The 26,403-nt window shown below is 39.3% G+C and overlaps 1 protein-coding gene across 1 annotated transcript; it reads right to left on the bottom strand.

Annotated features, from left to right (window-relative positions):
- Positions 1-8,188: 8,188 nt before the first annotated feature.
- actn2b (actinin, alpha 2b) lies at positions 8,189-26,133 on the bottom strand. The gene is made up of 21 exons (XM_005727383.1): positions 25,983-26,133; positions 22,080-22,194; positions 21,848-21,967; positions 21,637-21,723; positions 21,075-21,162; positions 20,704-20,782; positions 18,172-18,253; positions 17,798-17,883; positions 17,537-17,629; positions 17,025-17,255; positions 16,784-16,931; positions 16,404-16,554; positions 14,160-14,268; positions 13,295-13,435; positions 12,831-13,013; positions 12,468-12,602; positions 11,922-12,101; positions 11,653-11,799; positions 10,346-10,411; positions 10,062-10,220; positions 8,189-9,880 (listed from the first exon to the last, which is right to left on the bottom strand). Exons 1-21 carry the CDS (start codon positions 26,106-26,108, stop codon positions 9,722-9,724), a joined length of 2,685 nt encoding a protein of 894 aa, XP_005727440.1. The 5' UTR covers positions 26,109-26,133; the 3' UTR covers positions 8,189-9,721.
- Positions 26,134-26,403: the final 270 nt, after the last annotated feature.

The raw sequence follows: 26,403 nt of genomic DNA, 5'->3' as shown, positions 1-26,403 counted from the left end.
ACATGAAGGTACACGGCCCTGAGTGTGTGGGCGGAGTCTGCAGTTCAACTCCGGCCATCATCATGCCATTTTAGGAAGGAAAAGTTGAAGCTGTTAACATCTGCTTGAACCTACAAGAGCTCGAAGTTTACTTTAGGGTACAGGATGTGCATTATAACTGCCACTGACTATTGCTTCGAGTGTTTTTCCTTTAAATGAAATGGATAAAGGTTTAAATATCTAATCAAAACAACTTTGATAGTTTAAATCAGGGGTGTTAAACATACGGCCCAGTGGCCAAAATCGGCCGGGCAAAGAGTCCAATTCGTCCCACTGGAGAGTAAGAAGTCTTAAATCTGTGCTCTCCATCACATTTTCTAAAACTTTATAGTTTACAGAGCCCCTCCATGGCAAGACATTTCTATATTATTAATATTTTTTGTTAACAAAATTATTAACTATGAATTTCTTTTGTGTTATTGTAATTGCAGGAGAGTTCAGGCAATGAGCTTCCAGAACTTTTCTATAATTTTACATATTTATTTATTTGTGCTGACAGGTTTCTTTCATTTGCAAGAGCAGCCTTTCTTATCACGTAGAAAAACTGAGACGTACTATCAAAATTCCACTTTTTTTCCTGATATTAAATGGGCTTAAGTGTGTCGTTAAATATCTTTTCACAGACAGAAAAGGGAATTTCACTGATCCGGCTCACTTAAGATGAAAGTGGACTGTGTGTGGTCCACAATGTAAAATGAGTTTGACATCCCTGATCTACAGTCTTTAAAGGCTACCCAGGCACAGCGGGCTAAAGAGAAACAAACGCGGATTAACGCTATTAAAAATTTGAGCCTGAAAAGTTTTTTCCTTGTAAATACATCAGAGTGACTATCAGCCCTCACACAGTAAGGTGGTACAGGGGTGTAGAATATTTGACCAGAAATAAACACAGAACAGAAAACACTGTCAGCTATGATTTTCAGGTTCATGTGTAACAGATTACATAAAAGGTAGCACTCCACTCCACGAGAGCCTGCAAACTGTTTTTATGGGACTGTTTTGCAAAGACTCTTTAGTAAAATTCATAATCCTATTTACAAAGTGCAAGGGTTTTAGCAACAAAAGAGAGCATTTAGAGTAAGAGTACTCATTATGGAGAATGGCCCTTTTCAGAATCATATCCATTTTATTATTGGGCCATAATTGCTAAGTCATTACTGTGTATATCACTTCAGTGTTGTTCAGCTGGAGTTTAATTATATACTTCTGAGTCGCTTTATTCTTTTAATACAGCATACATAATACATAATAGTAAATCTGCATTTCAAAATAGTTAAAGCTTTTTGAATAAAAGCTACAGCAAAGTACAAAGTGTTTGGATGCTTTTATGACCTTCGAAAGTTTAAGGTGGCAGAAGGTGTAAGACAAACCACAAACCTCAAACTGAACCTACTGAACAAGCTGTGCCTCAGCCATAACTAATTTGTTCACAGGTACATTTACTCCTATGGGCAATTTAGAATCACAAGTTAACCTAACCCAAAAAACTGCATGTCTTTGGACTGTTGGAGGCCAAGTACCTGGAAGGAACCCACTCAGACACGGACAGGAACACATGCAGATCTTCTTCCTGTGAAGCAGCAGTGCTAACCACCCTCCACAGTGCTGCCCTATTAATATTACTATTATTATTATTATATCTTTGGTGGAAACTATACTGTAAGTATAGTATAGTACAGTGCAAAAGTCTTGATCTCTTCTTATTTTACTACTACTTTGGTCTTGTGTGGTTTTGCTAATAGTCTTCCATGTTTTCTGGGGGGGTATTTTTGGAAATTGGGTGCTTTGTCAACACATAATTTATTCTGATTTCTTTCATTGATAAATGCTAAAAAGTAAACACAGTGTATATGGACATAAAATTGTATTTGTGCCCCAATAAGTTGATTGCCAATGACCAGTTTAGGTTTTAAGAATTGTACTAAGGCTTTTTCCTTCTTTCTTTTGATTTTTTGCCTGATGCACAGTGTTTTTGGGCATGTCCTAACTAATATATTATTGCACGTATTTCCCGTTTTCCTATCAAAATATCAATAAATGATGGGTGGCTCTAGACCTGTCCACGGTACTGTATGCAAGTATAAATATTTCTGGATATTTTCAGTAGGGGCACATTTCCTGAGAGGACCCACTAGGTTACATTAAAAAGTCAAACGTTTTTGTTAAGACTATCATGCACAAACACATTAATTCATCCCAGCTGACCTTTCTTCTATAGCACTTTTGCACCAAAATTCAACTTGCACAGAAGACACTGAATAAAGAACGTAACAGGTTGGTCACCCTGACATTTGCTGACTATATTCATGCTTGTCAAAGAGAGAAACCTTTTGAATTTTCACATTCACTGCCTAGCTCTGCACTGATATCATGAAATAAAGTCTATATTTTTAGCACTGTGAGGAGGAAGTGCTAAAAAGAATAAGATAAAAACAACAACAACACAAAAACAAAAGACGAGTAACTAATATATTTCTTTCAGCAATTTCATTTTACACTTTTGAAGTGATGACATTGCCGAATCACTTTTCTAAAACAATTTTGCTATTATATTTGTTTTGTTATTACTCTCCGGTCTTGCTGAAGTACTTCTCAGCTTGCAAGGCTGTATTTGAAATATCTGCACAGCTAAAACAACCCATTCAACTAAACTCACCAGTATCAATCTCTGTGTTTGCATATAATCAAGCACCATTCTGTAAATATGAACCACTAATATTAGTTGTAATCTCATACAGATATTTACTTTTGGACCTTGCATTAAAAATAACCTTAATCAGTACAGTCTTAATGGTGCAGTGTCAGGGAGTCCTGTGTAAGCTTTCATATATATGTGGATTATGGAATCATGGATCATGAAAGACATTGTTTAAATAACAATTTCTCCACTGGATAATAAATGCTTGACTTAGCCATAAATAGTTTAATGAATCCACCAACGCAAAGAACAAACCGCACCTATTGAATTAATCAACAACAAAGACTGCAAATTTCTTCTATCTACACTGCCTGAAAATTTGTATTTTATCATTTATGTTTTTTAAATGTTTACCAAGTACAAAATGTCAGTACAGTTAGTTTCTGTACATTTTGTCAAATTATTGCTAATACTGTATTTTCGCACACAAGTAGTTATCAATGAACTCATTTACCAAAAGTAAACACATGTAGTAAACAAACAATAGATATGATGTTGATATTTCAAAAGTTTATGTGATATTGTGTAACTGTTGTCTTCAGGGAAAGTCAACATCATTGTCTCTCTATGTGAATTGCATTTGAAAATCATTATCTTCCATTTTAGTCTTGATTTGATTAGATATCAAATTGGTTTTGAAGTCTGTACACCATATGGAACCACCATATTGGCCTGTATCCAGGGCCCAATCAAATTAACCAGAGCAACATGCTGCCACTCAGTTTTTCATTGACATGCTGCCGTGTCATCGCCTCCTGGAGGGCACCATCTCTAAGGAAACAGCTTTTTCATCTAGAAAAACACACACACACACACACACACACACACACTTAGTCATTATTTCTAATGAGATTGTAAAAGTTGAAGGAGAGAAGTTATATTAACTCTTCTGGTAGACAAAGACCTCTGTAGCTCACGTCATCTCCAGCTAGAAGCCAAGTCATTACCTTCTTCAAATAGAAGCTTCTCTATTAAATTTACTCTGTTGTGCATGCCCTCTGTAAACACATCTGTGGAATAATATTTCACATTTGTCCCCTTTAATGTGGAAGTCTAAATGGACTGACGTAGCTCTAGAGTAGGTTTCAAGTGGCCCTTAGAGGTACTGCAGGTTTTGATCTTTCTGCTTTGGATTCATATTGAGCCCCAAAGGTTGCCCCTTGGGACACAACTGTAAAATATATGATGGGGTACCACCTATATGCTTTATAATTAATTATGTAAACTAGAACTTTTATCACCCAGAACATCATTCTTTGGTTCATAACTGCAGGCCTTAGTTTCACTTAAGGTCAGTGTTCATGATTCGAAAAAAAGAAAGACACTGGGGAGAAATGACATGCATGGGAGAATTACAAGGAGAAAACCACTGCTGACCAATCTGAACACAAAGACATTACTGAAATTTCAACAAACAAACAAACAAAAAAAAAAAAAAAACATGATCCCCCAGACTTGGGAAAAATATTCTGTGGACTGACGAGGCAAAAGTTTAAATTTTTGGAAGGTTTGAATCCTGCTACATCTGGCATAAAACCGACAACATTTTATTAAAAACAACAATTATAGTTCATGTCCTGAAGGTCCAAGCTCACTTAGGTTATTCAACAGGAAAATGGTATGAAACACCTCCAGAGTTCAGACTTAAATCAGATTGAGATACTTGGCATAACCTTGAAAAAGGCCATTCATGTTCACAAACCTATAATGTGGCTGTCCATCCATTCCATTCTCATCCGCTTATCCTTATTAGGTTCACGGGAGGGTTGGAGCCTATCCCAGCTGTCTTAGGGCAAGAGGCAGCGTACACCCTGGACAGGTCACCGACAACCATTCACACTCACATTTAGGCAATTTAGAGTTACCAATTAACCTATCCCCATTTACTGAATTTCTTTGGAATGTGGAAGGAAACCAGAATACCCGCAGAGAACCCACACAAACACAGGGAGAACATGCAACTACACACAGAACACCAGGAACACTGTACTACACACCAGGCCTGGTAGTGGAACTGAACTCAGGACCTTCTTGCTTCAGGACCTGGCCATTGACCAAAGAAGGTCAATAGCCAGGTAGGTTTAAATAGCTTTCTTTCCACCCATAATAAATGCCTTAGGGTTTAGGAGGTACATACACAAATAAAATTGAATTTTCTCCCTAACTCCAAGTTTGAGTGGGATGTGGTCAGAGGCAGCCTCCTGTCCCTGTCCTTTGGACTTAATCCTTGGCCCTTTTCCCAGGTCCTCTCACATTTGCAGGTCTATAATGGCTAGCTTGGATCAAAGGAACAGACTTTTGGGCTTTGAGCCAGTCCCTTCATGGACAGGACACCTACATTTCTCATTTATTTTGTCCACCCTTCTAGGTGGGGCGTGGATCCAGTTTTTTCTTCTCCTCAGTGAGCTGTCTCACTGATAGATGTTAAATATCACCACACAAACATTTCTCTTTTTTTTTAAAAATTGCTTTTGGATGCAATTATAATTCTGCAAGGAGCATTATCACCCCCTTGTGGGGATTTAACTTAACCCAGCATAGTCACAGATGTTCTGGCAGCAGCAACACTGAGCTTGTCCAACTGAAAAGGAAAAAAAAGTAATGCACAATTTTTTCAGTTGTGCCAAAGAGCAGTCTCATCGTTTCAGTGCCACTGTCAAAACCTCTGCATATGGCAGAATGGTGGTTAAAAGTATGATTCAAGCATATCCCACAAAGCAGGTTTTAGCAGACTGAGCTGCTTTTATACCCAGTTTCTCTGTTCTTATGCTGATCACGGATCATAAAAGTAGTTGTGATAAAGAGTGTCCTAAACAAATATCTAACCTTAATTTCTAAAATGAGTTCTGAAATTGAAAGCAACTAACCAATAATTTAAGTTACCCCTATTTCTTCAGTGAATTAAACAAGAACCAGACTTCAACTCCAAAAAAGCCATTTTTCAAAACTGAAAAGTGGAGCTACTTTTACTTTTCTGACATTTACTGTAACATAACTATAGAAGTTCACCTTGGAAGTAGTTAAGGTCATTCACAATTAACTTGTACCTTTCAAAAACTTTACTCATATCCACCATTATTTTTTTTAATGTTTTCAGAGATGTTACTTGAAAGCTGCTTCTGTTAGTATTAAAATATCAGATCAGAAAATGTTTTTTTTCAATTAAAAAGGAACGTTTTGCCTCTTCAGAAAAAGGCTCAAGACAACAGTGGCTACTTATTCTTTTTCAGGCCAATAAAATCTGTCACTTCATACTATCCTCTGAGTCCATGCAGCTAGTTTATCAGCTAGGCTAGTGCTATAGGTAATCTATAAAAGGGCAGCTGAGAGATGAGAACCGTAAGCTGTACTAGTTTCAACAAAGACTGAGACAACGCTTGCCAACTTTCATGTTTCTGGCACGTGACACTACTCTACTCCTCCTGCTACCCAAATCTGTCCAAACAAGGTGAAGCTTTGTGGCCCCCTAAAGGCAATTTATCTGCTCAAGTACTGCAGATACAAGTTAGGTTTCATCGAATAGCCTAATCCTGATCTGATAAATAGAGGAGCTGAAGTTGTGTTGCTTCCAGCTGTTTGAGTTTAATACCTGTAGCTATGTAGATGACATGCGCTGAAGAGCATATCTAATAGCTGAGCTAGCTACTTCATTTACTAGGGGAGCTTTCCATCATGAGTTTGTGTATTGACTGGTCAGTGCAAACTAAGATATGCATTTTGGGTTTTATGACTCATTATTCAGAACCTCAAAAATAGCAAGAATCCCAGAAAGGGAAAAAAAGGTAAGTAATACATATTAGTACATATTCTTAGAAAGACACATAAATAGTATATCTATACAGTGTTTTGATCTCAAACCGTCACAGTCAAGTGTTCATGCAGTATTTTATTTCTTCTGTTTCATGCCAGGCAACATGACTATGCCAAAATTTACAGAAACTGGGAATTGAATTACAGATATCCTAGAACGCTTCAATTATTTGAAGAACCAAAAGTACTTTTACAGTCTTGTGACCACTGGGAACCTGGGTTTGAGCAATGCAGATGTATCTTAGTGGACACCGTACCATAAAGGTGCTAACCAGTCAACAGGTAGTGCAGGTCTGAGGTAGTATTGCGAAACTGTTCCAGGTAAAGCAAAAGGATAGGCATGTAACACTGGTGGAAAATAATCTTCCGTTTCCCTCTCTGAATTTCCATGCTCATAGGTGGCTACATACTTACTCAACGCACCAGACTGGAAGGAAGTTGTAGAGCCCAGCCCATGGGTTCCCCTTTCTGAGTTACTATAATCAAGATTCCCTTCATCATGACCAAGTTGACCCGTTTCAAGCTGAGCTGGAGAAAAGCCAAAAATCAGGCCTCAGGTGAGATGTTCCAGACAACAAGGTAGGTGTAGAGTCTTCCACAGGACCAAAACCAGAAGGTTCACCAAGCCCACCTGGAGTTGCCCTGAAGTTGGGTGGCAAGGTTTGAACTCTAGAGGTTCCCAACCTTACTGGGTCATGCATGAATGACACAGCAGGGTCATTTGGATCAGCAGGAACAGGTGGGGCACCTGGGAGGGAATCATAATGGAGGAGAGGCTGTGCCTCTATGTTATAGAACCCACCATCATTGGGATCAGGCAGGCCCCAATCTAGAGAAAAATATCTACAGTAAGTTTAAACCAAGGAACCATGTGATTTATAGATAGATAGATATATATAGATATATATTTTAAAATAAGCATCTATAAGATTTATAATCTCATTAAGGTGTATTCCTACCTTTAGCAGGAAAGCCATGCACGTTCCAGCTCAAGAGTGCAATGAATGGTAACTGACTGTAGGGGGGAAAAGGGTCATAAGCACTAAAACATGAACATTTGTGAATAAGTGCATATAATTATTTACCCACACGCTACCTTCCAAGAACCCATTTTGCTTGTCAGCTGCATAAATAGCCTCATCTGAGTGCTGGTTAAATATGAAATGGCAAACCCTCCTTGGCCAATTCCAGAATGAGGAGGTAACAACACACAGCTGCCCATCATTGACTGCTGACTGAAAATCATAGCAGGCCAATTAACCATACCATTAACCTTTCAGATGGCATATATACTCGAGTGGTAGGGATGAACTGCTAACCATGTAGCAGAAGAAAAATGGAATTGAGGAGGAAGAGTAAATGTCATGAAAGACCAAGTCCCTCCATTGGATGTATTTGCATTTGCAAATACATCCAATGGATGTATTTGCATATTGACTTCATATTGACTTCAAATTGACGTACTACTTCTTCGCTTGCAGCACAACCCATACAAATTTAGGAATATCTATATCTAATTAATCCGCATCCACTAAAATTTACAGTTTGAGATTCTTGTGCAGGGACTTGTTTACATGTGGATTATGGTCTTTCCCCCCATCTGGTGACAAACATAAAAAGAAACACATTCACCATTTGAAATAAATGGCTGCATTATAAAGTTTATTTAATGAATCCATTATCTTGGAGCACAAAGTGTAACTTACTAAACAGAGTCATACTGGAGCCAGCTGTTTTCTCTTTAAGGTGTTTTTACTACCTGAAGTTTTAGATCAATACAACAAATCCATGTCTCTGCCAAAAATAAGAACATCACCTATAGAGATCAGAGGTGTCAGAGTCAGAGCTCACAAGTTACACCAGAAATATTTCTCTTTTGAAAGGAAAAGCTTGCACCTGAAATCATATTGACTGGACTGGATGTATGTTCTGGCATGTTTTAGCTCAGTCTGTGTAGAGTATTCAATGATGATGCTTTTTTAATTATTTAGAGCATCAAATAAAGACAACTTTACCAGCCTATTTTTTTATTATATTAGTCTCAAATCACTGTCATCACCATATTTTTAAATACCACTCAATTTTAAAATTTCATGTTCAAACAGTATGGAACATGAGTATAATATTCTTGTCCCACATTTTACAGTAATTTCCTCAAATGCAATTTAAAGATAAATATGACATTGAGATCCTTTGGGGGTTTTTCAGCTTACCATGGAAAACTACTACTAATTGAAATTAATGGGAAGCTTCTGGACAAATAAAGGATTTCGATAAACACCACAGCCACAAAGTCTAGTATTGTTAGGCCATTTTTTCCATGATGGCACCACCTGTTGTATTATAGTTGATATTTATTATATGTGCAGTTCTTGAAATTTACTGTCCATTTTTCCAGACACATGTAAGCATTAGAGTTTGTCACTACCCAACAAATGTTTGATCTTACCATTAGTGAATACTGCACATTTAGTCTACAGTGTTTTCAGCTTTCAAAGCACTGAGCAAACATTTACTTTTGCCTTCGTGTGGTTTTCGATTTGTCTTCTGTTGGTACTGCATATTTTTGGCCTTTTGGGGAACACACTGTTTATTGATGGATGGCAGTAGGTCTGAAATTGCTTTTGCAAACTGTAATTCACTTGAAGCATGTCAAAATGCCTTATCAGAAGATTTTATTCCCAAAACAAGTGTACTGTGGGGAAAAATAAAACAATACACAACATTGCTTGCCAAAAATGACTATTTTCTTTACAGAAAAATTACTGAAACACCACGATCCTTTTGGTGTATGACTAACTAATCTCCTTTATTTCCTGTATCTTCCAGTTTTACCTAAATTCCACGATCCTGAACCAAATCATCATACCACACAAGCAAAAAAAAAAATCAAATTTAATTGCTTCTAATTTCAATTTTTTCATCATTATTTCTATGTTTTGGGAAGCATCTTCTGCCAGACAGCACAAGATGAGTACTAAAGAAACAGAACAATGCTCAGCATGAGTAATGTGTCAGAAAACTAATCAATAAAGACTTTCATTCCATTTGGTATATTTGATCCAACTTGCATTATAGATTCCTTAACTTCACCATGAGATGGAGAGGAGGGAGGGAGGGTGGGAAAGCAGAGGAGAGGTTAATGGATGGTGGATGAAAGGTTTTCTGGTCAGGTTAAAGATCGCTCTCTCCATAGAGGGCAGTGGAGAAGGCAGTGTAGTCCAGTGCCCCGGGTGGTGCTCCATGACCAGCGTAGGGTGGCATCCTCATGATGCAATACTCTGCTTGTTCAGGGGGAAGTTCTCTCCTGAGCTCCTCTACAAGTATATAAGGCTGTGGACGTGGAAAGGTAATTGCATTTCAGATTCATACTCCCATTTTCTGTTTTAATTTGTTTCTCATCTACAAAAAAGTACATCGTAAATCAGTATGACGTGGCAAATCCCTGGAAATAATGACAGGAATAGCTTGTGCTAAAAATATCTGCCCATATGCCAGTAAGCCCCATACACACCTTATCAGCAGCGAGGATCCGGAAGGATGCCACAACCTGCTCGGCAGTGTCTGTATCAGCAGTCTCTCTGGTCATAAAGTCGATGAAAGACTGGAAGGAAACGATTCCCGTAGCATTGGAGTCTACCAGCATCATTATGCGAGCAAACTCCACCTCTCCCTGAAATAGGCGTGAATGAAGACCCATAATGACTGCATGTATGTGTGACTGTATGTGTGAAAATCAAACAATTGCAGAATTTACTAATAACACAGCTGCATCCAAATAACAGTGAAGCGCCTTACCAAGTCATATCCCATGGAGATGAGGCAGGCTCTGAAGTCATCTGTTTCCATTGCTCCATTCTTCTTCTACAAACCAGACGCCAAATTTCAGAAAGTGTTGTCAGAGAAATACAGAAAAGACTGAATACCAAACATCATAAGCATTCAATATAGCCTCAACATGAATTTTATGAGACAGGCTGCTCTGCTATAAAATAAGTTACAAAGAGGAAAACGGCTGTATATTTCAGTTTCCTCATCTTTTGGCTTTTTTTGATAAAAGTTGAAGATTTCATGATAAAAAAGCTTAAAAGCTAATATGGCACATGCACGTGCATTCACACTGAAACTGGGCGCATGGAAGTTGGAAACACAGATCCAAAGCATTCTTATCAATCACAAAAAGCTGCAGCATTGTCAGTTTTGTAATGAGATTGGAATTTGTTGGGTGTATTATCCAAGCTGTTACTCCATCATGGTGAGGGGAACCAGTATGTGGCTGTACAGATGTGACTTGAATACGTTTGAGACATGCTTGAGTAAGTCATCTATCATTGAAGTTTTACTATATAAAAATAATCTTAACCAAATATATATATAGAGAGAAATACTTAGATATTTTAATACTTTCACAGCAAGATACCAGTAAAAATGTTTAATCTTCACCTTTAGTCCTGACCAACCTTCATATTAAATATAGGGGTGAGTGCAGAAGATTGCACTTTGAACTGGATGGGATTTAGCAAGTATCAGAGACAGTATTTAAAACATGGATGTAGCTTCTAGATCTGAAAAGTAAAGCCAATGAAGTTTAAACCTGCTTTCTTTTTCATGCAGGTTTACAGCCAGACTTTATGGGCACAACTGCTAGCTTCAAGTAAATAACTAAAACATAATTTGTAAATTATGGTCCCCATTAGAGTGAGGAAGGAGGATAAAACGGTATGCTCATTGGTTCATCAATCACAAGTCATTAGCTAATGAGCATGCAGTGTTGCTCAGCTTCATAGAGAGATCCAATCCTCGCTCATCACATCCCGTTACAAAATACTGAGACGGCAGTGCCAAAAACACCCAGCTTTACAGAGAGACTGCACTAACCAACATGTAAAGCTGCTGTGGCTATATCCGTGTTTTAGACTGTTTATGGATGTCACAAATACCACATAAGAGTTAACACCTGGGTTTTGATGCTCATAAGCTCAAGACACATCTCTTAAAACTGGGCTACCCCCTGCTCTTCTTCTGAGCTACTGAGATTGCTTTACATCGTCCACTGGAATAGGCAGAAAATGGCTCTAGTGAAGTGAAATGGCAAAACGCTGTACCCTGTCAAAGTGGTTGAAAGACGATCTGAACTCATTCATCTGCTGCTGACTGATGCCCTTAGCATCCCGGGTCAGGATCTGGGTCTCAATCTCATTGATAGTTCGGGCGATGGTTGTGAGGAGCAGCTCCCACCCAACACGGATGTGCTGTGTTGACAGACCAGAAATGTTAAAAGACTCTGGAAATCCAAGTTTATGTTGACAAACCTACTTTAAGAATCAATGTATTTTTCTATGTATATGTAGCTATAAAACTCAATTTCCAGTACCTCCATGGTGTAGTTGGTGTGTTTGTTATCAAACACAAGTGACTCCTGGATTAGCTGGTGGTCTCCCTCTAACTTGTCAATATTGGGTTTATAAGCAACTATGACATGCTCGATTTGCTTCAGCTGGGTCATCTGGTCCTCCAAGGTGCCTCCTATCTCCAGGGAGCAGCGCCCTATTTCCTGTTAGGACGGTACATGCCACGAGGTTAGCTCGTAAGCTCGTTTGATCATAAGATGGGGCTCTAAGAGCCCCATCTTATGATCAAAACTGGTCATGAAGAGGGTTTGCTTACTGAATCTGCAAAGAGCCAATTACATGTGACTGACAGTAATTTTACTCTGTATAAGAACTATGAGGTGAGTATATACATGTGTGTATAAATATATCCTGAGTAAATTTACTTTGTATTATTCAGATATCATCATCATCAGGAATGAAACTGCTATTCTACTTGTCTAAGTACAATGAATTAGAAAATAATCCTCTTCCATTTCAGACTTTATTTGATTAATGTAGAATTTGCTTATTAAGCCTGTATACTGAACCTCCATCCTGGTCTGTATCCAGGGCCCAATCAAATTAGCCTGGGCAGCAAACTGCCGTCTCAGCCTTTCGTTGGCATGCTGGCGTGCCATCTCCTCCTGGAGGGCACTATCTCTCTGAGGAACCAGCTTTTTCACCTAGAAAACATGCACAGATACACAGAACAGATACATTATTGCTGGTTGTATAAATTACATTTTTATTAAGAGATAGTGATTTGGATTGCAAACTTACTAAGCGATTGCTGACTCCTCTGTCATAAAATATCAGTAAACAATGATAGTGTTCTCTTATGTCCACTATCTCTATGACTACCCTTTAATATACTCTCTGAGTCTATAAATCAGTTTGAAAACTGTAGCTACCTTTTCCCACTTGTTGAGAAGCTCTTCAGTTGTGATAGTGCTGTAAGAGTTGATAAAGCTGGCCTTGATCCCATAGCTCTGTGAAATTTTCTGCACCTCATTGTGGATTCCCAAGATGGCCTGTCTCTCTGAATCTGCCTCGGGAAGAGTAGCTTTGAACTGCTCATGAGCTGCGATTAGACTCTGGAAGGGGAAGCAGGAGAGGAAAGTGTTGAAATTTTATGGAAATGTCAATTTTGTCCCAAGAGATAACATTATGTGCTGTTTTTTTTAGGGTGTGACAAATAGAAACATTGTGCACTATATAGCATTTTTGTTTTTTCAACACAACATTATATATTATGAAACCCAATCACGAGGAATCCATTAAATGGGCTTATATGAAAAACTGTAAAATTACATTGTGATCACATTATAAGCGCTTAATGTCACAGGCTGCTCTCCTCAGAATATAGTAAACTTACCTGAACCTCTTCAATAGTATGCACTATAAACATGTCCTGCAGATCCTCCATCGCTCCTTCCATCCAATTGTTGAAAGGAGCAGACCTCTTAGCAAATTCTAGGAACAACTGATCAATGGTTTCCAGCAGTTTCTCTGTGCGCTGAGAGGATTACAAAACATAACAGACATGTTTTATAAATGTTAAAATTGTCACAATATCTAATCACAGCTCAGCGTTACGCTTTAGCATGACTTAAACACCCTCTCACCTGTTTTGAGAATGATGGCAGTGTGCATAACTTTCTTTGACTTGTTAACCCCAGCTCCCAAGTCTGGCTTGGTTGTTCCTGACAGAGTCCCTCCCCTCAATGGGAGATAGTTGGAAGTAGAAGATGGAGATAAACAGCCCCCTGTTCCTGTCATTCAGACTTAATCCTTGGCCCTTTTCCCAGGCCCTCACACATTTGTGGGTCTGGAATGGCCAGTATGGCTCAGAGGAAGTGGCTAGTGGGCTTTTAGCCAGTTGCTTTCTGGATATGACATCTACATCCATATCTCTTTTATCCCCTCTACTCTTCTATTTTACCTTTCTATGCGGGGCAGGGATTTTAGAGGGGATCCAGTTATCTGTCCCCTTCAATCACTTGTCTCTTCAACACTCACATCAGTGACAGACATCTAAAATGCTTTGACTAAAATTTTAATTGAGCTGGCGTTTGATGGTAGTTCAATGCGTAGAACATTAGCACACTCTTGTGGGGACTTAATATATACAAAGAACTCGAGAACTTTTAAGATCTCTACAGCTATAATGGATTAATACCTAAAGCCTTTGCCATAAATCCCCTTCAGTCATACACTGACAAGTGAAATTTTGTTCTTACCTCCAGTGCCTCTCTCCTCTTCTGAGTCAGCGTTCCCAGCTTGTCCCATAAGTCACAGATGCTTTGGCAGCGCTGGTTAACAGCAGCAACATCATGGTAGTCCAACTCACTAGGAAAAGAAAAATAAACCTGTTGTGCCATTTTTACTTCTGGAAAATAGAGCCCCATCCACCCACCAGCACTGGTTAGAGTTGTGGTATACAGAATATATAGTATGATATAGAGATATGTAAATCCTACTGCATGAGAAAACTGTATTAAGTTGAGGTAAAACAACAAAGAAAAGAAAATTTGAGAGCAAATAGCTATAATAAATAATAATGAGGACAGCAAGATGACTTTAAATTAAAGTTTAACACATGAAAAAACAGAACATATTCAGCTCAGTCTTGGAAGAAAAAAAGGCTCTTGGCTTTGAACTTCAGAGCGTTTAAAACTGCTTGAATTAGTATTCAGGTTTAGGCACTCATTTACAGAAAATGCACCACCAAAATCATCACAGTGTTGAGACTCTGTCACTGCTTTCCCTGGATGAGCATCTGAAGCTGCACTTTTAGGTGAAAGTATAAGTGACCTCAAAGGAAAACAGTGAACAGGGTTCATGTAGCATTTTATTGAGATGTCATTCAATGGAAAAGGTCAAAATACACCATACGGTAAACTACAGGAATAAGAGTTGCCTTAACCCCAGACCGCTTCAAGCTATTTGAAAAAAACAAAAATTAAAAATGCTTTTTGTCTTTGGTAGAGTCTTGTGTGCAGTGGAGGTCCACTGGTAACCTGTGTCCCAGTGGGGGTGGCTGAAGATGGCTGGGAGATGGTATCTCTCACGGCAGACATTATTCTGATGAACTCTGCTAGCCTCGTGTTCAGCATGTAAATGTGGCACTGTGTAATGAAGAAGCTGACGAATCACAAAGAGGTAGTGCGGCTTTGCGCCAAATGGTGTCTCATGGTATTGTGAAGCTTCCCCAGCTGAGGCATAATGGTTGGCATGTGGATATACATATGGAGGCACTGGCAGAAAGCCTTGGTCTTTGTTTCTCTGTCTTCACCTAGATGGTCATAGATAGCTGCATAGCAACTCAACTCACCAGGTTGGTAAAAGGTTCAAAAGAGAGATGTAGTGCAAAATCAAGCTCACAGGTTTCCCACCCTTACTGTGTTCAAAATTTCCTTCATCACCTGCATGAAATAGAGGTGAAGGAAAGCATATAACTGGGCTAGGTTGAGTTGCTCCAGAGACTGAGTAGGTTCCAGTAAATCATTACACAGAATTAGCTTCAGGTATAGAATTTACTTCTGAACTCGCTGGATTATGCAAAAATGAGACAGCCGTATCATTTGTGTCAGTAGGTGGAGGAGAGAGTGAGCCAAAGAGAAGGACAGCATGCACCTCTGTGTTAGAGACCACATCTTTAACAGGATCAGTCTCTTTCCAGCCTAGGAGGAAATAATATTTAAGGTATGTGTTCACATAATAACTTTGAAAATATGACTGCATCCCAGCGCATTATGATCTCAGTGAAGTTTTAGTCTTACTTTTAACAGAAAACCAGCATTTTGGTCAATAATAATAATGTATACTTTATTAATCCCATAGGAAATTGCTTAGTCCTCTGCATTTAACCCATTCACTCAGTGAAGCACCGGGCACCTACCAAAGGGTATCTCAGTGTAGCCTTTCGGTGGATTTGAATCCCTGATTGGGGGGGATCATGGTGCAAACACTCTACCTACTGAGCTATCCCTCAATAACTGATTCCTTCTCTTTTTTCCTCAGTGTTTTCAAATATAAAACAACAAACGCTCTGTATTCACATCTATCATTGTGCACTGATTGAAAAAAATCTCAGAAGTCCCATGAGCCACACCTTTCTCATTTCTGAGTACTTAGAATCTTAACTAAGAATACCTCTAATAGCTACCTAACCTCTGCCTTGGCATCTAGTGGTTCTTAAGTGGTTAACAGTTAATTCACATGCATTTGAGATGCATGAACCATAGCTTATTTTCTGTGTGAGAGGACAGCAGTGACCTCTATTGCTTGTCACCCATAATTTAACCCAGTAATCACCGGTGGGTTGTACTGGGTCTAAAGCCAAAAAACAATGCATGTGCATTTGTGCATGAAGTGTGCATGAAAGAAAAAACAAGATTAATTTCATTGACTTTACTATTATTTCTCCTGTCCTGGATTTCGGTGATACGTGACTGCATACATCTGCTGTTGGGAGTGCATACTTTAGTTCCTGTGCAATGGCAGCAATCTGCTCCACTCTGTCCTGGTGGGCTGCCAAGTCACTCTCAAAGGCCTCGTGTTTTCGAAGCAGTGCTCTGATTTCTGTCAGTGTGGCTGTTTCGTAGTCCTTCTGGGAAAGGAACAGCTCTTTACCTGAATGTCACATATGAAAAAGGGATATTGAGATAATAATAAGGTTCTACTAAAAACAGTCCTTATCTGGTCATTACAGATGCAGAAATTAACCTTCAATAACATTTCATTATGAGGAAATCTAAACAGTAAAATGCACTCTATATAAAGTGCTTGGCCAAGATAAACACGTGGACCTATAGACACATCAACAGCAATCAAAAAGGTAAATACACAAACTACAACTGACCGCTGGCCCAGTTCTCATGATTAGTTGCTTTTTGGCGAAACTTTTCTGCAAGGTGGTCCACCCTCTCAAGCCTACGGATCTCTGTAAGAAGCCATTCCTCGTACCCTTTCTCTGCCTGCTCCAGACCCTGCCATGCACTGGCTATGTCCTGTCAACACAATGCAATCTTTAGTGTCTGAACCACAACAGAACTGATCGCAAGACTCAATCATGAATGAATGAATATGAAGTTGTGACTTACAGATACCATCTTCCCCTCAGAGGGCATAAAGGCAGGCCGGTTGCTGATGCGCAACTTGGTCTGAAGGGTGTTGAAGTTAATTTCCAGCTGGCACTTCTCCTGCACTTTCGGGGGCTTGTGCTGGCGTCTGTAGTCCCTGAAGTCCTCCAGCTTCCGTTGCATCTCTGCCATGGTCTTCTCTGGGGTCCGATTCTCCAGCCAGGGAGTGGTGCGGCGGATCCACTCCAGCAGCTGGAAAACACAAGGACAACATGGGAATAAGTGGAGTGGCAAGAGAGTGGTGATAAATAATTGATTTTTCCAGCAGATGGATCTCAGTTTGTAACATCAGTGAGATATTTGAGTAGAGAGAGAAAATTTTGTTTTTGAACTTTTAATTTGAACAGCGCATAATAAACAGAGGACAAACAAAAATGTACTAATACTGTACCTTAATCACTGTTATCCAAAAAGCACATCACTTTGAAAAATCTTTCATGACACAAAGTGCCATCATTATATTTAAACTTTACCTCACTGGCCAGTCTCTCATATTCTTCCATCAGTTTCTCATTCTCTTGGTTTACTCCAAGCACCTTACAGATCCTGTTGGCAGCAGTCTCCGCCTGAGAGCACGGGGACAATAATAATGTAATTAGATCAGAGAACTAAGATGGCAAGGATTTTTAATCAGTGTGCTGTGTCTAAATCAAACTGAGTATATATATATTTTTTATTTTTTTGATATTCTCAGAATAACATGGTGCTATTGAAAAAAAGACAGACAAAACTACCTGCTCAGCTCCAGCAAAAGCATGGTAAAAGCAGGACACATAGGTCATGATGGCTCTCTCATCGGGCTTGGGGGTGTTGATGATATCTGTGGCATGAAGAGGGATGAAAAGTCAAGGTGGCAGAAAGAATTTAAAGGAAACTACAGCTACATTGGATAATAGAAGGAGATATTTTTTATGGTTTTCACTTCTGTTCAGACATAACAAAAATGCAGTTAGATATGAAGATAATTATATGTGACAGAAATCTATGTGGTTGATATTTGGACCCCTGTGAAGGAGATTCATCCAAAACAATAGATATACATTGTTAGCACCCATTACCATAAACAGGACACAAAAAACTCATATTTTTCCACTACATAAAATATTACCCTCTGCATCCAGCATTTTTGGAATGTCCAGGTGTTTTTCTGCTATGTCAAAAGCCAGGTTCAAGTTTCCCAGAGGATCATCCTAAATAAGAACACAGAACATCACTGTACACCAGTGCCACACTTACAACACCACTGAAATCCATGCAATCAAGGCACAAAACATGTGATGGTCATATAATCTACATGCACATTTACTAGCCCTCAACTAGATCCTTGCAAAACCTTAGAAATTACATCTCTTAGTTTCCAAAGAACTTTAATACCAGTTTAATTCTTTATTTGTTGATTAGATCACATTCACAGGAAAGGTCAGTTATGTCTCAAATAAATACCATTTATTTATCTCCATCTGCCCTTTATTATGAATATGATTGATTTTTTTTCTTTGTTTGATTAAGGAATTGCTGTTTTAGTCTGTTGCATAAGAGATGATGAAAGGGGAAGCATTTAATAATCTATAACCAGCAGATGTTTATTACTCTCTATACCTCTTCTTATTTTTTAATGGAATTGTTTTAAAGAAATGCATTCCTCCTTTTTCATACTAGTTACTGTGACAGGAAAATACAAGTGTTTGACAGGACAGGAGTTGTGCCTTGAGCCAAAAGCTGACAGTGAACCCCTCTGCTGCTGATGGGGCTGTCACTAAGAGTGCAAAGGGGTAAAGGAATCATACTATCATGCTGCTGTCCCTATCACTGTACCGCTGTTCCTCAAAGGTAGAGGGTAGGGGTGGTGCACAACATGACAGGGGCAGCTGCTCACATATCCGGTACAAGAAAGATAGATAGATGGATTGGGTGGTAAACTGATGGCATAGAGGAATGGAAATAAGAATACCTCGAGCCTTCTGTGTGTGTGTCTGTGTATGTGTCCCTGACAAGAGCTGTCTCAACAGGCTTAACAAACTCGCTCACCTGGAGCCAGATTCAAAGGTTGCCTGATGCACAATGCAACTGTCTCCAAGCAGCATGAGCAGAACTGAAGTTCAGGTGTGACTGAGTGTGTGAACATGGATCTCAAAGACACAAAAAGTGTGAATAAAAGGCTGTAGCAAGAAATAGTGTACTGAAGTATATTACTAGCCAGCATGGTTTGTTTACATTGTCCATTTGAATCATTGTATATACTTTCATTATTTTCTAATAAAAGTATCACCGTCCTTGCGGCGATTAATAAGTATCACTGTGATGTTATGAGTGTAACGCGTATAGATGTCTTCCTGACTTTTATGTGCACCGGTGGCCTCTAAATGGGGAATACGACGTGACAGCATGGACAATGGCAGAGGTAAAGCTAAGCCTGCGCTCTGCAGGGACTAAGCTCATGTTTCTGTGACTATTCAGGGTTGACTCCAAGTCAGGCCAGTCAGCTGTGTGTAGAAAAGTGAGTGCCTCTGATCACAAAATGAATGAAAAGTCACTCTTCATATCCTTCCAAGGTGGTTCCCCTGCTATATATTTACAGTAACAGGGAACATATGGCCCGAGCAAACTAAATGTTCTGATGTGAGGTCAGCTATGCTGGCTGTGATTTTTTTAAGGCTTAAAAAGGGAAGAAAAACATCTTTTTATGAACTCACACCTGGCAGTTAAAGCATGACACCTCAAATAGTCCTATAGCAGCCTTGCCCTTTCCATCTGGCTAACACAGCACCTTCTTCCAGGAGAGAAAAGTTTACTTGTGTATTATCGCTACTTGGCGAACAAGGGAGGGCTGTGAGCTGTGCTCTCTAGCCCTCTGCAAACACGCAGCAAATAAGCAGCTCACCGAGGCCCTCACCTGAATCCTGGACATCTGCTAAACCAGAACATTTAACTGAGACATACATTTTTGACCTAAAATGCTTCACACTGATACTCTAGTCATTAAGTAGGTTTCAAATGCAGAGAAAAGTCAAGACTCTTCAGAGTGTAGAGGCCATATATTTCCACCATGTGGTAACCCCTTGTTAACAAGGGAGCCTTTTAAATCTAATCTGGTAATGGGCGCAGCGGGTTGCACAAAAACACAGCAATAAAATTGAAATAAAAGTTGCAGTTTTCATGCTAATTATGATGAAATTGTGTGCTAAGTAAACTGATTTGCTTAAGCATAATGAAGCATGAGGCGATACTAAATGAGTGCACTCACAATAGAGAGAAACACATTCATAAATTAAAGCCGGATTATAACCATTAGCCAAATAACACATTAATAACACAACACAGCGGACTTCCTACAAACACCTTACATCACATTAAATCACTGTCATGTAGATCTTGTCCTTTGAAATGCCACACATTTCTAAGAATATCCAAAAGAGACACAACACAACACCCCAGGATCGTTAAAACACAAATTAGTTTGTCAAACAGATGACCACTGCAAGCGAGTTATTAGCAGAGTAAAGAGATCAATTGTGTAATCTTCTAGTAGTAGATAAAGACTTCTTTTCCACAAAGCGGACAAAACTGTGCTTCTTATGTTTGTGGAAATCAAAGTGTTATTGTGCAAGCTTGAAACACAGCAAGCGAAACCACACAACACCTTGTTGAGCTTAGAGTAGTCGAGGAGGTCGGGTCTGTGTCTGTGAATCAGGGCGCAGAAGGCCAGGCCATCCTTCCAGCTTCACCAGTCAATACAGAGAATAAATGTGTCAGGTCATAAAGATGAAATTTCTCGAGTCCAGCTCCGATATTCACCATTAAAGCGGTGGTAACATTTCCCTGATGCTACCCTCTATCCTCCTTTTTATATTTTGTATTACTAAAGTCATCTACAGAAGAACTTAGTATTGATATCATGCTATTAGATGAACCTATTGACCTAACAACCACTACATTATGTTATAATAGATTATAGACACCTGGTTTACAAGATCTAAATTCAGTGGTCACAATACAGTGTGTCATACTCACCTGACATGGAAGTTTTGGACATTAACATTCCTGTAGGGGGCAGTCTTTCTTTGACACCACAGTAGAAGCCCTTCCTTGGCAGATGTTTCTGAGGAGAACATGTATTTGCCATTTAAACGTGTGGTCAGCTTTCTCATTTGGCACATACTACACAAGCATTCTGTGCACTGATATATCATACAACTTGTTTTTGTGACAAGTGAACTCCATAACAATGTTTTCATTTCGTTTGCAGGGTTTTTTGTGCAAATATATATATTATTACCCACCAAAGTAAAGTCAACAGAATTATGATGGAATTTTTAGCATTTTTAAGTGATGTTTAATTTACTCGAACATAAAATGCACTTTTATTTATAAACTGGCCAAAAACAAGCAGGAAGAATGCTGGTTTTTATTTAATAAAGTAATCCAGTCTGTTGTGTCTATCTATATGTGTGGATTAATTGTGCTTATTTGCATAGTCAGATGCGAAAATGCCCATTTTACAGGAAAGGTCCTGGTATGTTGTCACGTAGCTTGAAGCACCTATATGTTCCTGGACTGTGTGTGCTAACCTCACCTTCCACAGATATGTCCTGAATGGCAAAGCGGAGGATTATAGTCCAAATCATTCCAAGAGTCATCTTTACATTCCCATCCACAATCTCTGAAACAAAAAAGTGTTATATTTAGTCTCCAGCAGATTATTTCACAAGGTAAAAATTCCTGGTTCCAACTCTTGCATCCCTAAATGGTTACATTATATTCATACACAGGACGTGCACAGGTACCTTCGGCTCCTATTGAAACCAGTTTGACTCCTTTACTTGTGATGAAGTCCAAAGCTTTGTTAACATTTGCGATCTTATGAAACCGCATCTTCCCTCTATCTGGCTTGGGTAGCCTCTCTCCTGCAAACACAATATGGTGTGCATATAACCTCAGCTAATAAGACACAGAAAGAAAGCTGACTGAAACACTAAAAAAAGGCAAGAAAATGAAAACTCTCTTTAGTGCTCCAACCTGAGATAACTTCCAGCAGCAGCATGAGTTTGAGTCCATTCCTGAAGTCCTCCTCAATGTTTTCAATTTGAACACCAGCTTTCCTCAGGTGGGAGTTACACCAAGCTGTGAAGGTCTAACAGAAAAAGGATTCCCAGCTCAATAAAAATTGGATTTGACTCAAAAACGAAAAGAAATTTACAGCAGTCAGTTAAGTTTTCTTCACTTTTGGGGGCATTTTTGTTTAACTGGCAGTTATACTCACTTCTAAAAATTTATATCACTTTTTTAGTGGATTAAACTACAAGCTATTCCTCTTTACAGTAAACCTAAACAAACTGGGATCTTCACTTAGGACTATAACCAAGTCGATTGTCCATTAGTTAAACATTAGTGTTAAGTTTCAACATTTCCTACAATGGTTCCATAGCTAACACCTATCAGAACAAATGTACTCCATGTTTGGTACTCAAATACTGTAAATCAAGTTAAGACAGGCTCATTGTCTTTCGCCTATTTTTATAAAGCCTCTATCAATAGCTAGCAGCAGAGTTCATGGACGCTGAGCACTGTAAGGATGAAAGCTGGGAGCCGACCACAGAGCACATTCCAGCTGATATAAGGTGATAAATTTAGACTGCTCTGCCGTGCCTCATGATAAAAGACGGGGAAGAAGAACGTCAACATGAGCGAAAATGTCACGTGGACGAGGGACAAGTTTTCCCCTCACGTCACTTTCTGTCACTATTTTGCCACTTCGAATATGACACGTTGATATGTTACAGCTGCATGGAGATAGCTCTATCACAGTACACGTGTGCCGTTCTTCCAGAGCACAGGCTTTGCCGATGAAGTGTGGAGACAAGCCAGGAGTGAATGAATGATGGGCACATTAAAAATTCTCATTTAGAATAATTTGAAAGATATGCCACAAGGATGAGTAATGGATCTGGATGTTGTAAATATTACCCTCTGCCACACAGAAAATATAAACATTTCAACAGCTCACTATCATTAGATAGAAATCAAGTTTCAATTTGGGCTGCCCAACTATGACAAAAGAAAAAAAATCATTATTTATGTTGGGCAGTACTGATATCATGATCATTTAAACTCGGTTATTCGTAGACCTTGGAAAATTAAACTTTAAAAAAGTGAAGACAATTGTCTTTTAAGTGACTGAATTTCCTTGAACTTTAATTACAATTCAGCACTCTAAATAAAGAAATAAATGCAAATTGAAATATATCTGCCACAGTCTGGCAGAGAATGAGTTCAGGCTTTTATGGAGGGGCAGAAATGAAGGACAAGCATGTTTTGAAAGGCAATGTGGGAGCAGTATTGCAAAATGATGCGCCACAATAACACTTTCATCTTGTTTTTTCTTCCCCAATAATTATTGGTAGACAAAATTGTACTAAATATTTACACTTTTGCCCATCCCTAGTTTCTATGTTTAGATGTATGAATCATTGAACTAATCAACTACATGATAAAAAATTGTACATAAACAACGAGCTGTAGTGTGATATTTGCGTATGCTACACTTCCTGATAACATGTTTCAATTTTACCTTTCATCTCCATTAACAGGAGTAGAGAATGAAAGCATTTACTGATTTTATTAAAAATAAATAGTTTTCAGTGAAAAGATAAACTGGGTTGACTTTTGCACTTTTTCCTTTGAGTTTCATTTCCTTTTAAGAAAAATTGTGATTTTAGCCCATGAGAGGAAAAGATCACAGCTGATGTCTATCTAAAAAGAAGCACAGAAGAACATTTTAAATGAGCTAATTTTACATTTTTGTGACTTTACTTGCATACTTTCTAGATTTATATGTGAATAAATAAATACTCTAGAGTGACATGGGGAAAATATTTTAGGATTTTCCAGCACTGATCCACGGACAACCTTGTACCCAGGAGGACTGCATATGCATGCCCAGCCAGCCACTCAGCTTCTCGCCCCGCAGGTGCCGGAGCAAAATCAGAATATTACAGGCATTAGAGTAAAGGCCATCCCCATTCCACACTGAGTGAGTCCCTCGGGTGTGTGTGTGTGACAATGAGCCGCTGCCTTCCTTGTAAAAAAAAACTTTGTCTGCTGGTCCTCCAAATCTGGCTCTGCCACTAGTCGCAGAACCCTACTTTCCAAGCATCCCCGCCCTCTACTGCCCGGTGACGATTAAAGCTAAAAATATTTATGAATCACATCCAGTGAGGACCGACCCTGTCACTGAACTGACGGATGCCTTTGGGGGCTCACTAGGTCAGAGGCTGGCAGGCTGAGACCTGGAGGATGGAAAATAAAAGCGAACTGGATGCTTAACATTTTGGAAAGACCTAGCCACATCAGCGGATCATGGATGACTATTTTCACTTGGTTTAACTTAGATGAAGGATATTCACTATGTATCAGTCACATTTCATCACTTTCGCTCAATGAAACCGAGCACCCTGGCTGTGCCTACTCTGCTCTGTCATCAATCTCCTTGATGAACTCATATGAATTAGGCAATAGATTTAAAAAGGGCTCCATATAAGAAATAATATATAGCAACCACAACTAGAATTAAAATAAGCTAATTGCACCATGGTATAGGAGATAATATTTTGGGAAAAAATGACAATAGATATCAGTAATAGAGCAATTTTGTTCCATTTTCAACAAATAGAAGCTGCAGCACAGTGTGGGTGCTAATATTGAGCATCAAACTGGGGCACAAAGGAACAGAAAAAACTCAAACCACCCTCCAATGACCACTTATCAACTCAAAATTAGATAAAGAGTGGAAAAAATAGCTGTGTATATGGACTGTGGTGTTGCTGCCTGGTGTTGCCAAAAATACAGTTTTATCATCCCTGCGCAGGCCACAGGAGGTTACGAAGGGCATGGAGGAGCTGATGGACTCCAGTTGTGCAAAGAGCTGCAGTATAAGGTCCCAGCCAATTTTTAAAGCCCTAAAACCAACTGACGGTGTTGGGGGCCGAGGCTATATCGAGTCGAGTTGGTGCTGGTACAATTTTTCTACGTGGTTTCTATAAACAAAAGAATTCCGCACCAAGGACACTGGATTAACCCTACTAATGCCTTTTGGTCCCGAGGTTAAAATTAGATGGAGCGTCCATTCTAATCCCAAGAGCGTCATCATGTGTTAGAAGCATCTGTTGACAGCTCGCATTCCTCGCGTATCAGTGGAGAGGCAGCAGTCTGGAGAGCCGCTGGAAGGTACAGCTATTGTTAGCTGGTACCCACCACCGCATCCGTCCCTCACGCCTCACGCACTGGACCCTATCTGCGTCAGGTCTGCGGCACTTAGCGAGGACCACACCGGAGGTTAACCAATGCCACCTTTAAAAATAAAACTAAACGTTACGTTTACCAGAGGTGGGTGAAGTAACCCCAACGGCCACTGACTTCTTAAGGCAAAATTCAAGCTACTAAGCCATTGTGTAGTTGTGGTTGTATAACTTGTGTACCTCTATAACTTGCTCCCGACCTCACTGAACTATATTTTGGGTAATGTCTATCAGTGATACGAATAACAGCTACCCTATCCCAACATCCAAGAACAAAATGTCCAGTAAAGAGATCAAAATACTTCAGCAGCGTGACTTGTCGCGATGAACCCGCTGAACTGATTTTATTTTGACAAGGTTAACCGGAAGTTTATCTCCCCGACTCGGCGTGCTTAACGTCTCTCAAGACTTTTTTTACTGTTAGCCCAAAGTTATGAACTGTACTACTGTGTACATATGTAAAATATATATTTTTAAATAGAAATATTAAAAAATTACCATAACATCTAAAGTTACACAATTCTGAGTAAGAAAAGACCAAGCTGTTTAATTTCTCTCTAAAATAATATTAGCTAACGCTCGATAGTTTTAGACTTTTTTCAGAAACAGACGATTTTTTACGTACTTTCCTCTGTTGTTGTTCCCAGGCAGGGTCTAGTAACATGTCCCTGTCCCACTCTTCCTCCTGGATCATATACTCATCCTCGTAGCCGTTATCATAGTGCACCGTGGTCTCCACCTGGGTCATCATTTTGCCGATATTTTCTTTCTTTTTTTTTCGTTGGAACTTCAATGGTTTTCCTCAGAATTATGGATTAAGTCTAACTTCCCAAGCCCGGAAAAAAAAGTTCCTCTTTTCACAGAGCTGCTCCTTCGTTTGTCTCACTCTCTCACGCTTGCCCTTGTCCTCCCGACCTGACAGACGTCTGGCCCTGGTTGCCACAGATGAACAACAGACGGTATCATTAGATCGGTCACGTGATGCCTTCACCCCCCCCCCCCAAAAAAAATCCCATCACACACACACACACTGCAGAAGGACAGTT

The sequence above is a fragment of the Pundamilia nyererei genome, unplaced genomic scaffold, assembly GCF_000239375.1.
Source record: "Pundamilia nyererei isolate P.nyererei 1_Seehausen unplaced genomic scaffold, PunNye1.0 scaffold00024, whole genome shotgun sequence".
Taxonomy (NCBI): domain Eukaryota; kingdom Metazoa; phylum Chordata; class Actinopteri; order Cichliformes; family Cichlidae; genus Pundamilia; species Pundamilia nyererei.
The sequence above is the reverse complement of the archived record's forward strand: the minus strand, read 5'-3'. Positions and strand labels throughout refer to the sequence as shown.

Excerpts from the sequence above, each read along its gene's own strand:
- actn2b (XM_005727383.1), bottom strand. The coding sequence starts at position 26,108 with ATGATGACCCAGGTGGAGACCACGGTGCACTATGATAACGGCTACGAG. Across the intron at positions 16,555-16,783 it reads TCATGAGAACTGGGCCAGCG|GTAAAGAGCTGTTCCTTTCC; the intron begins GTCAGTTGTAGT and ends TGTGACATTCAG. Across the intron at positions 12,603-12,830 it reads TTCTCAACAAGTGGGAAAAG|GTGAAAAAGCTGGTTCCTCA; the intron begins GTAGCTACAGTT and ends CATGTTTTCTAG.